Source organism: Prionailurus viverrinus, unplaced genomic scaffold (assembly GCF_022837055.1).
Source record: "Prionailurus viverrinus isolate Anna unplaced genomic scaffold, UM_Priviv_1.0 scaffold_53, whole genome shotgun sequence".
Lineage (NCBI taxonomy): Eukaryota > Metazoa > Chordata > Mammalia > Carnivora > Felidae > Prionailurus > Prionailurus viverrinus.
The window spans coordinates 752,852-768,242 of record NW_025927616.1 but is presented as its reverse complement, the minus strand read 5'-3'; the positions used below and the strand labels follow the sequence as shown (position 1 = coordinate 768,242).

At 48.8% G+C, this 15,391-nt stretch overlaps 1 protein-coding gene across 7 annotated transcripts in view; it reads left to right on the top strand.

Annotated features, from left to right (window-relative positions):
* The window catches only part of NVL (nuclear VCP like), an 89,334-nt gene extending 74,188 nt beyond the window's left edge, over window positions 1–15,146 (top strand). For 4 of the 7 annotated variants that reach the window (XM_047848141.1, XM_047848147.1, XM_047848143.1 and 1 more), the window contains 4 exons: window positions 1,550–1,626; window positions 3,068–3,156; window positions 5,970–6,040; window positions 14,933–15,146. In XM_047848141.1, coding sequence (XP_047704097.1) covers window positions 1,550–1,626; window positions 3,068–3,156; window positions 5,970–6,040; window positions 14,933–14,977 — 282 coding nt within the window. In that variant the 3' untranslated portion in view covers window positions 14,978–15,146. The other 3 variants (XM_047848142.1, XM_047848144.1, XM_047848145.1) reach the window with 3 other exon arrangements.
* The last annotated feature ends 245 nt before the right edge of the window (window positions 15,147–15,391 follow it).

Sequence of the window (15,391 nt, the reverse complement as noted above, 5' to 3'; positions counted from 1 at the left end):
AAAAATTTTTTTTAGAAAAAAATAATCTTATTTTCAGAGGTATAAGCAAGACATAACCCAGGTCAAGTTAGTCTTGCAAATTAACATTTTTATGATGAGACTGGTTTTGTCTGCTCAGAGAATTTTTTAAAAATTAAATACAATCTTTTTCAAAAAGTACATGAACGTTAGCAATTACATCCATAGAGTGGTGTCGCCGGGGCCAGAGAGGGGGTATGGGAGGGTCAGTGGTTAGTGCGTCCGAAGTTTCATTTGGGGACGATGAAGAAAGCTGTAGACATGGATGGCTGCACAGTACCACAGACGTGCTCCCTACACGAAAAATGGTTAAAATGATCAATTTTGTTAAGTACATTTTACCACAGTAAGAGAAGAGGTGACCACCAGAGCCACAGAAGCTGTGCTCCCCCTGCTGCCACCACCTGTGCCCACGGTTAACCGACTAATGGAAAACCTGTGCAATAGAAAAGATCATGCCGTCTGGCCGTCTAGTTTACACACAACTGGAGGGAAAACAGAAAAAAGCACCAAGATTGTTTGCCTGAGGTCCCCTGGAGTTTATTCCCCGTGAGGACTTCCCGGATCAGAGTGCATCGAGCAGGAAACACAACCGTTTCTTGAACCTATGTTAGATGAGCATCTGTGTTTTATCAAATAATAGCAGCTCGCAGTTGTATAGTTTGTGAAATCCTTACGCAGGCCGAGCTGGGAAGAAGTGATAAGACACCGGACGTCTGCGTGCAGAGCCCGGCCGGCTGGCGGCAACCTCTGCTCTGGGCGCCTGCCGCGTTGATACCTAATACTCACCTTGAGGCTGAGTGGCGTGTTTACTCACTTATTTCCTGTGTGTTCTAACATAGCGTTTGCTACAACGGAAAGACCGCCTGCAGTGTATGTAAGTTGTGAGTCAGGATAGTAAAGCAGATACCTACCCTCTGACCAGGTCTTAACTCACTAGAAACTGTTTTGTTTGCCTCTGCGGTTTCAGTCACTGAAATGTCACCAAATCCACAGTGTGCGCACGCAAGGTGCCGTGGGGCGTATTCTGACGCTCGTCCTCTCCGGCTTCCCTCGGTGTGTGAGCCGGAGGGGCCTTGGCACCAAAGTCTGGATCGAGGTTCAGATAAGGCCTCCGAAAGCACACGCGGAGCCCAAAGGGCTGTGTCGTCGTCCCTGGTCAAGTTCTGAGCCGCTCCGCCTTCCCGGCCGGTCCCGCGTCACAGCGGAGCACTGCCCAAGTGTCCGCCACGCGTAACCTGCCAAGGGGAGGTGTTCCTCCCCTCTGGACAGCTTCGGGGGGCGGGTTTTGTTCCTGCTGTGGCTGCACGCTTTCTTTGGACGTCACAGGCATCAGTCGTTTGCTTTCGCTTCGTCAGTGTTGGCATCTGCTTCGTAACCTTCTTCTCGAAACTGAAATTTTTAAAATTCTTCCCAAACTGGTCAGTGATACTCGTTTAGTCAAGCGGCCGTGACTATTTACTGAGAGCCTAGAATGTGGAAAAGTACTGCTCTTGAAAGCCTCACTGGAAGCTGGTGTCTTCTCTCTTAGAATGGCACCAAACCCCCACTGGCCGCAGATGTCAGTTTGGAAGCCCTTGCTGGGGACCTTCGCTGTGACTGCTATTCGTGAGTACCCGGGTCTCGGGCCCGTTATGTCTCCCAGGCTCCATTTCCTCAGGGGCGAAATGAGGCAGAGTGGTCTTGCGGGGAGCACTGAGTCAGGGGTGAAACCCCTCTGTCGGCCTCTTCCTTCTTAGTGAAGGAACCACCCATTTCGAGGCCCCGAGGAACCCCGAGGTCCAGGGGTTGTCCGGACGACAGGACGTGATCAGAGCACTGTGGTGACAGCGTGTGAACGCCCCTCCCACCCTGTAAGGAGAGTGTCTCCACCTCTACCCCAGCCCTCTTGGGAAGTTACTGTTAACGGGGCAAAGGCTTAAGTGAGTAGTTTACAGCTTCAAGCGCTAAAATCTGAAAAGATGTTCCGTTCACAACAAAGGGCGTGTCACGGCAGAGCTAAGCCCGGGCCACATCCTTGGGTTACACAGCGTAGGGTGTGCATTATAAAGTGTCAGGGTTAACGTTGAACGGTGTGTGCTTAGGGTTTATGCTCCTGTAATCACTTTGAGAGACCGATAATTCTAGGCTTCAGCTACTCGTTTGTGATAAAGACGCCTCCACACCTGTGTAAGGGGTTTCAGTGTTAAGGAGAGCAGTGAACACCCAAGCGTGTGTGTAATTATTAAATAGCATTGTAAACCGGCACCTAACCACAGAAACATTAGATTCACTTCACAATGTAAGCTCTGTGGGCATTTAAATTTTATATATTATCGGGGTTATCAACTTCAGACGTTAAATAGGTTTAATGGCTAGAAATGAGGTATTTCCCCCAGATTCAAACTCTTTCCCGAAGGGCTGCAGGAATTCTGTTTAAGATGTAATGTAGTGAAGCACCAGTCAGCACCAGCGTTTTCCGCTGAACTCAGGAACCATGTTGACACGGCATATTATTTACTGCCCAGAGTAATTATGTGAAGGCTTGCCGGTTTTCCTGTTTTAGCTCATTTATGATAGGTCCACTCAGCTCAGGCTTGAATCAAGGGTATTAAAGACTTTCTAGCCTTTGCGTTTCCCTGTTTTGAACTAGGTGCCATAAATGACTTGTTATCTGAGCTTACTCGAGATGTCAGGTAGCGAGCGTGTGGGCGGTCAGCTTGTCGGCAGCCTAGGCCTTGTGAATGAAGATTTTATGACAGATGTGTCCGTTTCTTTCTCTTGACTCGGCGATTCGCTTTTTGCATTAACAGTATCTATTGCTATTAGCATCGGAGTAGTTCCGATTCATTGCTTTATTTGCATCATAATTACCCTTCTTCTAAAAGTTAGAAATATTTTAAGGAAAAGTGAGAAGCTCTTTCCTACTGACCATCATCTGTTTACCCCACCTTTATCGGTTGGTTTCTTGCCTAATTGTATAATATGTGACTGAAAATTGCTGTCAGACTTCTTTCTGTTCTTTGCAGTGTCTAAGAATAAATCAGTGAGTGTGGTTATGTTTTTGCAGGGGTGCGGACCTCTCTGCTTTGGTACGAGAAGCTTCTGTCTGTGCTCTGAGACAGGAAATGGCAGAACCAAAGAGTGGGAGCAAGAAAGGTACCGTTCTTTCCAGAATTTCTCGATTCCACTTACTTAGCACCCCGTATCGCTAAAGCCACTACTGACCCGGAAGGTGACCCTGTCATAGCAGCTCTTACCTGTGATGTTAGCACTGATGTTCGGCTGGGGCCCGTCCAGGAGCCCACACCTCGCCTGGTTTCTGCCGCATTGGCCTGGTCGCCTGCAATTCGTGGCCGTGCTCTCCCGAGTCCCACGGACCCTCACACGCACCTCCCTGTCCTCTCAGCCTGCACTTCATCTGCAGGTCAAGTCCATATTGATCTTTTGTTCCGTGCATTTCCAAAACTTGTCTTTTTTTATTCCCACTGATTTTCTCTTTCTTCTCCTCCCTTCTTTCCTCTGGCTACCGAGAGTCTCCGAACTAACTTTTGTTCCTCGTCACCCAGCATCTGTGTGGGTCACGTTCATCAGCACCCACCACCCACGCCATAATTTTTGTTGTTTAATTGTCGGATTCAGGCACCCGAACTTCTTTTATCATAAGCTGTTTCAAATTCCTCTCGGAAGTAGGTGATGTAACTTGCAAAATTAGGGTATCTTGAGAGGAACGACATGTGAGCGTGCTGCCTGAGAGCCGAGTCTGACAGCGTTTAAGGATTTCTCGCTGGAAATTTACAGGCCTCTCTCCGCATATTGGCCGCTACTACTAATAATGCTGTTTGGACGTGACTTGGTGATTGTTCAGCACATTCTGATGCCCCTGCCCTGCCGCACTTAGCATTTCTAGTTCCCTGTCCTCCAGGGACTCTGAACGGGTCTCTTGCTGACTGATGCCTTCGACTACACATTTTGTTTTCGGCTCAGGTCACGATCTCGTGGTCGTGGGATTGAGCCCTGCATTGGGCTCTGCACTGGACATGGAACCTGCTTGGGATTTTCTGTCTGCCTCTGCCCCTCTCCCTCGCTTACTCATCTCTCTCTAAAATAAAATTTTTTAGGGGCGCCTGGGTGGCGCAGTCGGTTAAGCGTCCGACTTCAGCCAGGTCACGATCTCGCGGTCCGTGAGTTCGAGCCCCGCGTCGGGCTCTGGGCTGATGGCTCGGAGCCTGGAGCCTGTTTCCGATTCTGTGTCTCCCTCTCTCTCTGCCCCTCCCCCGTTCATGCTCTGTCTCTCTCTGTCCCAAAAATAAATAAACGTTGAAAAAAAAAAAAAAAAAATTTAAAATAAAATTTTTTAAATTATTTTTTTTAAGTTTATTTATTTTGAGAGAGAGAGAGACGGTGTGAGCAGGGGAGAGGCAGAAGGGGAGAGAGAAAGAATCCCAAGCAGACTCCACATTGCCAGCGCAGAACCAAACATGGGGCTCAAACTCATGAAACCATGAGACCATGACGTGAGCCAAAACCAAGAGTTGGACATTCAATTGCCTGAGCCACCCAGGCGCCCCCTAAAATAAAATTGTAAAAAAATTTTAAAAAAAATCGGAGCTCCTTATAACCCATTGTTGTGTTATTATCTTTGTACATTATATATATATTATAATTCCATAACATCTAATTACATGTATGGGCTCTTTTTGTTTGTTTTGAGATAGAGAGCTGGAGTTGGGGACAGGGGGAGAGAGAGAGAGAATCCCAAACAGACTCTGCACTATGAGTGCAGAGCCCAGTGCAGGGCTTGAATTCACAAACTTATGAGATCATGACCTAAGCCAGAGTCAGATGCTTAACTGACTGAGACGCCCGGGTGCTCCATGGACTCATAACTACTATGGAATAATACTGTCTGTTCCTAGTTAAATTATTGGAATTTATCCTAAAAAAGAACAGTTCTGGGGGTGCCTGGGTGGCTCAGTTGGTTAAGCATCCGACTTCGGCTCAGGTCATGATCTCACGGTTCATGAGTTCAAGCCCCACATCAGGTTCTGTGCTGACAGCTCAGAGCCTGGAGCCTGTTTCAGATTTCGTGTCTCCTCACTCTCTGCCCCTCCCCCACTCGCACGCTGTCTCTCTCAAAAAATGAATAAACACCAAGAAAAAAAATTTTTTTAAAGAACAGTTCTAGTTATTCTTCATTAAATATCACCATTAAGGGGTAAACAGTGTTAAAGGAGGGCCCCCCACAGGGTATGTGATGTCTCTTCGGGGTATCCTGCAGTAAAATCTGATGAGCACAAGGTAGGAGAAATGGCGAGACGCTGGTCAAAGGGTACAGACTTCCTGCTGGAAGATGAGCAGGTTCTGGGGAGCAGATGTATTGCGTGATGACTACAGTTAGCAATATGGATTATGTATTTGAAAGATGTTAAGACAGTAAATCTTCGAAGTTATTGCCACACATACACAAAGCGATTGTGTGAGGGGAGGGAGGTGTTAACTAACCTTGTGGTGGTGGGCACTTTCCCACATGCAGGTGCGTGTGTCAGACCATCACACGGCACACCTTAAGCTTACGTGTGTTCGATGTTAATAACAGCTCGGTAAACAGTGGGGGGCGGGTAATGAGATCACGGACTTGTTTTGTTTTTTTCAAAGTGTAAGAGTCTCTAATTAAAGGTGAGCAAAGTACTTTTTTCTATAATTTGTCCCAAAATAAACTGTTTTGATTGCCTCGATAGACACCGATACAAAACTTAAGCACTTGTGTGTAAGATTAAATATGGTCAGGTGTGTGTAAATTAAATGAAAATGAGAAAATGTCCAGAAAATGTGATAAGCAGACTGTTTCAGGCTTGAATCGCTCTGAAGAAAAGCAGAAGCAATGTGATCGCTCATTTCCCCACATTCCCTTGACCGATGGGAAGTGAGCACGCTGTACCCACCCGTGTGTCTGTGCGTCTGCCCCACAGGTGAGCTCAAGGTCAGTCAGAAGCACTTTGAAGAAGCTTTCAAGAAAGTAAAATCATCTATATCAAAAAAGGTAAGAAATGCTCTCAAAATGTGCACAGAAAAGAGACTGGAATCAATACCGGTAGCTCATGACAAGGAGAATAATTGCCTTTGTGAGAACATTCTTGAGAGATTGTAGTTTTTTGTACTTCTTGGAAGACTGAAGCCAGAAGGGAATGACCCCTCGTGTCTGTCTCCACCCTCTTGGGATTTCTAATCAGTCTGGTTCACCAGTTATCTGAGCTTCTCCACCCTTGCAGGCAGCCTTTTATCTGCCTGGAGCCAGACTCGCCCTGGTGTCCAGGCCGGTGCAAATGTCCTTGCGGAAGGCTGGCGAAGGGCTAAAGGAAATGGCTGACATTTCTTTACATAAAACACCAGATTTTGTGTGTTTGCCTCCTACTGTGCCAAGGTGACCCGTCTGTAGTAACCCGGGTGGCTGCGGTGACACAGGGCCACTGGGGGACGTGTCCAACCCTAGGAAGCCTCTATCTCGGGTTCTGTCATCATTGGTCTGATTCACTTTCGTGTCTTTTATGTCCTAGGACTGTTGTACGCCTTAGCCATGAGACCTGCTTATTGCTGGACTCAAACTTCCTTTAAATCATTAGCCATTTATTACCCTAGGCCTGGTGTTTCCCACTGTAACTACTGATCGAAAACGGGGAGTCAAAGTCCTAGCGGTTACAGGTGATGGGCTGCCCTGTCCCAGAGCCTCCGGGCTTGTTCTGAACATTCTCGGTGAGGTGGCCACCTTCCCACGTGTAGTTATTCTGTAAAGATTTCATTGTTAAGTGATGGCTACACCCATCGTGGAGCTCAAACTCACAACCCCGAGACCAAGAGTCGCACGTCCTAGCGACTGAGCCCGCCAGGAGCCCCCAGCCTTACCACTGTTAACTACAACAACCGGTTCATTGGTGTGGGCCGGTGGGATCTTTTAGGCATGTGACCGACTGCTTTTCCGGCTGCAGTTGAGCGAGAGTCCGCTGCACCGGGACTGAGTCCTCCCCGTCTGTGGAGAAACAACCGTCTGCCTTCCCCTCCCGGGCATTCTGTCGACCACAGGGATGTGTGCTTGTTCCCCTGAGCATCTTCTTGTAAAACACTGTCTTCTCGGGGGCGCCTGGGTGGCTCAGTCGGTTAAGCGTCCGACTTTCAGCTCAGGTCACGATCTCGCGGTCCACGAGTTCGAGCCCCGCGTCGGGCTCTGGGCTGACGGCTCGGAGCCTGGAGCCTGCTTCCGCTTCTGTGTCTCCCTCTCTCTGCCCCTCCCCCGTTCATGCTCTCTCTCTCTCTCTCTCTCTGTCTCAAAAATAAATAAACGTTAAAAAAAAAAAAAATTAAAAAAAAAAAAAACACAGTCTTCTCAATTAAAACTGGGGACAGTTTGACATTTCATAGTCCTGGGGCTCTTCCTGCTAATCAACAAGAGACTGGTGATGTAAGCCCCCAAGATTTCGTCAGCAAAAGATTGTTTCGGCTGAAATGATTCCTCACCTGCGGCAGGAGTCTGGGGCCTTTCCAGCAGTTAGATGTGGACGTGGCCCCACATTTGCCGTTCCTTCTAGCGTCCCTGTTTTCAGTTGAAATGTAGTTGACGCGCAGTGGAGCAGAGCACAGTCCTGCCACATGCGACAGCTGTGGCCAGCGCCAGGACCCTCCGTTCCCGCAGGAGGTCCTGGGGCGTCCGTGGAGGCCGGTGTTCCGGGCGACCCCAGGCCTGACCTGTCTTCCCGCTCTGACTTCTTCCCTCTGAGGACTTGGCACACGTGGAGCTGTGTGGCGCACTCAGCGCGTCCGGCTTCTTTGCTCAGCGTGATGTCTCTGAGGTGCACGGTGTTGTGCGTTTGGAGTTTGGTCCTTCCTCCTGCAGAGCGGTTTCCCAGGGTAAGAACGTACCACAGCGTCTCGTCCTTTCTCCTGCTGGGGGACGCTCGGCCGTTTCCGGGGTCTGGCTTTTATGAATAGAGGTCCCTTGAACGTGTGTGAGATAGAGCAAGGGAGAGAGGGGGGACGTGTCTTCACTTCTCGTGGTAAGCACCCAGACGGGCCTGGCTGGGTCTCGCACGTGAGGGCTTCTGCTTCTCCACGGGCTCACGAACACCAGAGTGTCACTGTCCTTTGATGTCAGCCGTCCGAGGGATATGAACCAGTGTCCCATGTAGTTTAAGGGGGCATTTCCCGAACAGCCGGGAAGGTGAGCATATTTTCACATGCTTGCCGGTCAGTTGGATTTCTTGTTTCCTGTCCTTGTGCTTGGCCCCTAAAAACTTGAGTTGTTTCTCTCCTTATTATAAATGTTTGTACAAATTCTTAGCTTAGTCTGGATTGAAGGCTTTTAATCAGATGGGCACACAGAGGATAACTTTCTAAAGAGCAGGAGCTTTTATTATTTTTTTATATAAAATTTTGTTTAACATTTATTTATTTTTGGAAGACAGAGCAGGAGCAGGGAGGGGACAGAGAGAAGGAGACACAGAATCCGAAGCAGGCTCCGGGCTCTGAGCTGTCAGCACAGATCCCGACGCGGGGCTTGAACCACGGAATGAGAGATCGTGACCTGAGCCGAAATCGTGCAGGAGCTTTTAATTTAGATGAAGGCTGACGTATTACATGTTCTGTCATAAGAAGTCTGGGCTATTTCAAGTTTGCAAAGATTCTCTCCTTTGTTTTTTTCTAGACGCGTAATAGTTTTAGCCTTTACGTTTAGGCCTGTGATCCATTTCAAATTACTGTTTTAGTTTGATGCGACTTAGGGGTCATGGTTATGTTTTTCCATGCAGCTGCCTACTGACTCTGACCCGACTGTGGGAAAAACTTTCCTACTGAATTACCGCACCATCTGTTTGAAAACCCATTGACTGTAAATGCAAGAATCTCTTTCTGTGCTGTTCCATTGATCTTTACATCTGACCTTATGCTGCTGTATCTTTCTTACCACAGTCTTGACTATTATAGATATATAAGTCTCAAAATCGGGTAGTATAAATTCTCCAAATCTGTCCCTTTTCCCCCCCAAGATTGTTTTGTTTATTTTAGGCCCTTTGCGTTTCCATATAAAGTTTATAATCAGCTAATCGCTTCCTGAAAGAGAAGCTTGTTGGGATTTTGAATGAGACTGAATCTGTATATCAGCTGTGAGAGCAGAAGTTAAAAATCCATAAACTTAGTACATCTGTCCATTTATTTAGATTCATTTAATTTCTCAGAGTTTATTCATTTTTTAATTCATTTCACTTATTAGATCCACCTGATTTACTCAGTAATGTTGTGAGTTTTGGTGTAAATACCTTACACATCTTTCATCAACTGCATTCCCAAATAATTTATACTTTTTTATGTTGTTTGTCAATGTTTTTCATTTTGTTTTCTAATCGTTTTTATATATTGACCTTGGCTGGTTCATTTGCCATTCTCTTACTTGTTTTGCCTCCAAAAAGATCAATTTTCTAGATTAAATTTCTGCTGTAATTTTGAAGTTTCCATGTTTGTTGCTCAAGCGATTTTATTAGTAATAGCCACAAATGTGTGATCCAAAGCTCGATAATTGCTTGACCTGATTCCTAAATTTGCCCATGTTTTTTATGATAATTAAGGATTAAGTCTGCTTTACCACCTTTGTATAATACTTTTGCTGGTGAATTTGAAACCAGTGTATATTATGTTTATTGGAGGGGTCTCCGTTCCTTCTTTTTTCTTGGTCTTCTCAGTTCTGGGTGGTGGCGAAGAGCGTCTTCCTTCTGGTTAAGGACGGTTCCATTGAAATTCGAGGCACAGGCAGAGTCAAACAACCCATTTCAGAAGCCAAACCGAAGGGAAATAAAATCAAACCAAAAGAAAGGTTTGGCATTTGTGGTGATGCTTTTCTGGATGTGAAACTGAGTGGCCCATTTATAAGCCACCTCTTTCTGCTTTTAATATTAGGGCTCTTTTGGTTGTAAATGATGGAAACCCAATCCAGCTAAGATAAGTGGGGGAAACAGAACTCGTCCACATAGCAAGGGTCGTGGGAGCACGGTTGGCATTGGGCACGCTGGCTGTGGAACCTCGTTACGGGTTTCCTGGGGGAAGCTGGTTGCCTGCAACCCCAGACACCCCCCACCAAGAGAATTCCCTGCCGGCTCTGGTGGGAGAGTGTCAGGGGAGTCTGCGGTCGGCCCAGCCCAGTTTAGGACCCCACGCCAGAACCAACCAGTGTGGCCAGTTAGGAAATTCGATACTCTGGCCAGGCTGGGTTGTGAGGGCCACAGAGTTTTTATAAAGGTCATGACTTCAAGACCTAGAATGAAAATCTGTAGATAGGATTCTGGTACTCAAGTTAATTGACCTGTTAGTGGCCGGGTTGGGATTTTGAGTCATCTTTTCACGCTGAAAAAGAATCACTAGATTTTGTTAAATGCAAAAGGAACACATCACGTTTTAGCCTGAAGACGTACTTGAAGAAGTGGCAATTGCTTCGAGACGCGTTAACACTGAATAAATGGTCAGGAGACATCCAAGAAGAAAGGTGTGCCCGTACTGTCCCCAGATCTGCAGGGCCGGTCATTCTAGTCCTGAAATACCCAGCACGTTCTTAAGCCAGGTGCACCTGCCTGCCAGCTGGCGCCGTTTCTTACCTTAGAGCGCTTTCCTCCCTGGCACCACATGATTCTTCATTTGGAGTTGGGCAGTGACAGCACGTCAGGTGGACTCCGTGTCCGCACTTAATTGGCGGACATAGTTCAGAGGCCGAACGTAGCAGTGTGTCACCCGACCCGGGAAACCCTCGGTAACTGGTTGAGGGTGGGTGGTGACAGCAGTGAGCAGACCTTCCTTTTCCCCATCCCTGCTTGTCCTCGCTCCCTCCTCCAAAGACCCCTGCCCGGGCTACCAGGTCCCGTTTGGTGCTGAGAGGACCTAATGGGTCGTCACCCTATTAGGACAGACACCCGACAAATAAGGCGGCCGTCCGCCAGCCGCGTCTCAGAATTCAGAGCCCTGTGTCTAGGCTGTGTCGCTTCATGGGCCAGCACAGCATAACCGCCGTGCAGGTTTCACTGCTCACCAGAGACCGGAGACCCAGTTAGCCGTTGATAAATGTCGAGGCCTTGAGGTTATTCCCCAGATATTTATTACCTCAGATGATAGTCTCTTTACTCGGCTTACTGTGGCACTGTTCCACCACCAGGAAGGAAACCTCATCAAACATACGGTCTGATGTTTTTTCTTTCCTCTATGAAAGCCACACCACGAAACTGCTTACTCGCTCATCGAAGTCGTGGCCGTGGCTCTTTGATTCTCTTCTTCCCACTCAGGAGTACACGGGTCACTCATTTCCCTGACTATTTCTACCCCGCTGACACTTGAGAGAAGAACGTTTCAAGTCAGAGTCCCTTCTCCCCTAGCTGTGTTTTAGCAGCTTGCCTGAGATCCAGATTTCAACCTTGATCGCGAAGCTCTGCACGTGCGCAGGCCCTGTGCTGGGCTCGCGGATGCAGAAGTTGCGGAAGACGGGGCCCCTGTGCACAGAACACGGACTAACCTGGCCCCTTGGTTCCATCCACGTCGCAGGTGCTTCGCGTGCGGCCTTGGCTTAAAGGGTCTCGGCCGCATGACAAAGGCAGTGTGACTGATTTTATTAAAAACAGTCATGAACCCATCATTCCAGACCTTGTAGAATTTTTTTATTCTCTTAGGAACATCTGTGGAAGGCTACATGTATGGGCTGGTGAGACTCTGTACTGTTCTATTCTGTTTAATATTTGTGGTGGTCGTAAATTTTTAAACTTTAAATATTTGATTTCTGGAGAACTTGGTGAATAAGAGGCTACAGCTTCTCTTTTGGAGGTAGGCATAGTATGAATTTTGAATAAATACTAAGTAAAGCAGATGACCAAACTGATTTTTAATTTGTTTGATCTTTTAAAAAGGAGGCATAACATCAGGGTGAAGGCAGCCCCCTCCTTGTTTGGCAGATTAACTGGCCCTCACGAGACAGCTACTTAGGAAACGGGTGACAGCTGCTGGTAGGGAGAGACTGGAGGGGGTGGCGGAGGGGGACAGGGGTGTAAAAGTTCACCTTTTCTCCTCTTTGAACTTTGAACCTTGAGAATGCAGCACCTATTCAAAAGAATTCAAAATTGACAAAATAGTAATTTAAAAGTTCTGGGAGACCAAAATAATAGTAGTTACCTCTGGAAATGAGAATTTTTTTTTTTTTTTTTTTTTTTTGCTGATCTATATTTTCTAATATTTCTCCAATAAATCATGTTCTAGAATTTTAAAAAGTTATTTTACTGCAGAAAAAGGAATTGTTTTAACCTGGTTATAAACAAAGCACGCTTAAAATGTCTTTACTGTTTATGATTTAGCAGTGATATTGGTATACAAGGACCCTTTCTTTATCCTATTTCAAAGTTAATTGAGCATTTCACTAATACCTGCTCTCTGTTTACCTTTGAAACCGTTTGAGAGGTACTTGGAAAAATGAGTGAAGTAAGTACATAGACTTTTTTTTTCAAATCCGCCTCTCAAACCGGGGTAAACATTGAGTACAGTCCAGGAAATGGGTTTCCTTCTTGAGTGGAAAATCCGCCCTGCCCTCTGTTTCACGGCTCTGAGTCGTTGCCTAGAGAGAACATCCGTTCTGCCTTTATCCGACTCAGGGCTGTCCTCAGAAGAAGATACTGGTTGCAAACTCACTCGTAAAAGGTCAGAAACCTCATACGGGCTGAAGAGCCTGCCGTGCGTGGCTGCTTCTGTGAGCGTAGCTGCGTCTCTGCGCGCCTCTCAGCAGCCCTGTCCTCGTGCCTGCCGGAAGCCGGGACGTCCACGTCCCCTTGGCAGAAGTTCCCCGAGCAGGCCGGCAGACACGTCCGTGCTGAGGCCGTTTGTTACTGTTTGAAACCATTTCAGTGGCCCTACTCTTTGGTCTTTGTTTTCATTTTTGCTCGTTTTGTTTTGGGGACCAAACCAGAACGATTCAAAGAGCATGTGGAAAACCAAGCAAACTGGAACAGTTGGGGGAAATGCAGGACGGACAAGCTGGGGGCGGGGCCTAAAAAACACAAGCCTCAGTGATCAGAACATTGTGATAATGGCACAGGAACTGATCGTAGTATACAGTACATAACAGTGTCCCCCACACCAGTGATGGAAACATGGTGATCGATGTCGGGGCAGCTGGGAAGCCGTCTCCAGAAGTTCAAGTCGGACCCGCATGTCACACTGCAGGTGGGGGACGGGGGCGGGGGGCGGCGGGACAGTTTAAAAGTAAAATCTGAAACCATCAAAGTAGGAGGAGACCAGAGATTTGTCTGGAAGTTCAAGCGGGGCGTGCCTTGTCTCCTCTCAGCGCGAAACCCGGCAACATAAATGAAAGACTCAGAATCTGACACACGAGGATAAAAATTTCTGCGCTAAGAAACTCGTCAAAAGACAAATGACCAAATAAGGAAAATATTTGCAGTTAATGTCACCAAGGGTGAATCAGAACGACCAGAAATTGATGAGGAAAAGACCGACACAGAAAATGCTGGAAAAGAGGCGCTAGGTGAAGAACAGGGACAGACCCTTCACGGAAAAGCCAACGGGCTCGTGAAACGGAAAACTCCTCACCTTACTGATAATGGAAGAAAAGCAACTAAGATACTCGTCTCTGCCTGGCAGCAGGCAGAGTCTCCGAACCTGATGATGCCTGTTGGCCGCGACACGAGGAGATGGGGGGCACAGCCCTTTCCCGGGACTGAACCGGATTCCCGCTGCGGCTGGCCCGGCGGCTCTGGGAACTTCCCCTGGAAGCACTCACGACAGCGGAGCGGACTCGACGGTGGCTCCGCTGTGACGCTCTGACGGATCAACTCGGAAGAGAGGAGTGTCTTCTAAACGTGCCGTCGGGACGCAGGGGTCCTGTGTGCTCTGCCGCCGCTTCGGTCAAACACGAGGGAAACGCAGCGGCGTCAGTGCTCGTGCCGCGGAAGGAAGACCTAACAGCGTCGACGGGAGGGGCTTCGTTCACTCTGCGACTGCGTCGGGTCCTCGAACCTCGCGAGCACCTCGCGCATCCGGAAGAAGAACGACATTGGATTTTATTTATTTATTTTTTAATTTTTTAACGTTTATTTATTTTTGAGACAGAGAGAGACAGAGCATGAACGGGGGAGGGTCAGAGAAAGAGGGAGACACAGAATCTGAAACAGGCTCCGGGCTCTGAGCCGTCAGCCCATAGCCTGACGCGGGGCTCGAACTCGTGGACCGCGAGATCATGACTTGAGCTGAAGTCGGACGCTCGACCGACTGAGCCACCCAGGCGCCCCACGACATTGGATTTTAAAAACAGGTGTTCGAGGGCTCGAAACACAAGCACGTCCTGCCTCGGCCTAAACAAGCAGCAGTCGAGCCGCTTCCCCAGACCTTAGAGGCGTGCGTGTGTGGCCCCGGCGAGACCCCACGGGGCATCCCCCTGAAGGCAGCCCTCCCCCCCCTCCCGCTCCCCCCGCTGGAGCTGCCCCGGCAGCTTCCTGCAGGTGCTTCTGTCCCCTTCCCGTCCACGCTCAGAACACTTTAGAATCCGGCTTTCTTTGCTGCGTGGATAGAGCCGTAAGCAGCTCGTCACCCGACTTTTACGGCGAACCTCAGTCCCCGTGGGAGGGGGGGCACGTGGGGGCAGGCGGCTCCTTCCTCGGCCCGGAGACTGGGCGTCCTCACGCGGTGTCCCCGCACCTGTCTGGTCTTCGCCCGTCTTCTTGCAGCGACACCGGTCGTGCTGGCTTAGAGCCCGTCCCGGGGGCTTCGACTGAACGTAACCGCCTCCCTAAACATCTTTCCTCCAGTCACCGTCCCGCGAGGCCCTGGGGGGCTGGGATATCCGCCTGCGCGTTTCGGGGGCACGGCTCGGCCCACCTCACACTCACCAGCGCTGTGTCTTGTCCCCTGTTCGCAGGACCAGGTGATGTACGAAGCCCTGCAGCGGTCCCTCAGCCGGTGACCCCCCTTCCGACCTGACGCGGATGGCGGCCCGTTCCGAGCTGAAGACGCTTCCCATCCACCAGCCGCGCGTGGGAACACCCTCCCCTCTCTTTAAGTAAAACACGTTTAACTGTTGAAATAAAATCACTGATAACTTTTTTTAAATAAAACGTTTATTTTGAACCGTTCTCAACTGTGCTGCGGAGAAGTTGCAATCACAGCAAAAAGAGCTTTTCTCCCCGAGCCGTCTGAGGTGCGTTGCCAACCTGAGGCCGCGTCACCCCCAGATACTTTGTTTCCTGCCGCCAGGACACCCCCCCGACCGAGAAAGCAGCCGTGGGACCCGCTGTCCCGTGGCCTCAGGCCCCTTCCAGATCTCCAGCTGCCCCAGCTGTGCCCTCCTGTGGAAGGTGCTGGAAACCAGGGAAGTGTC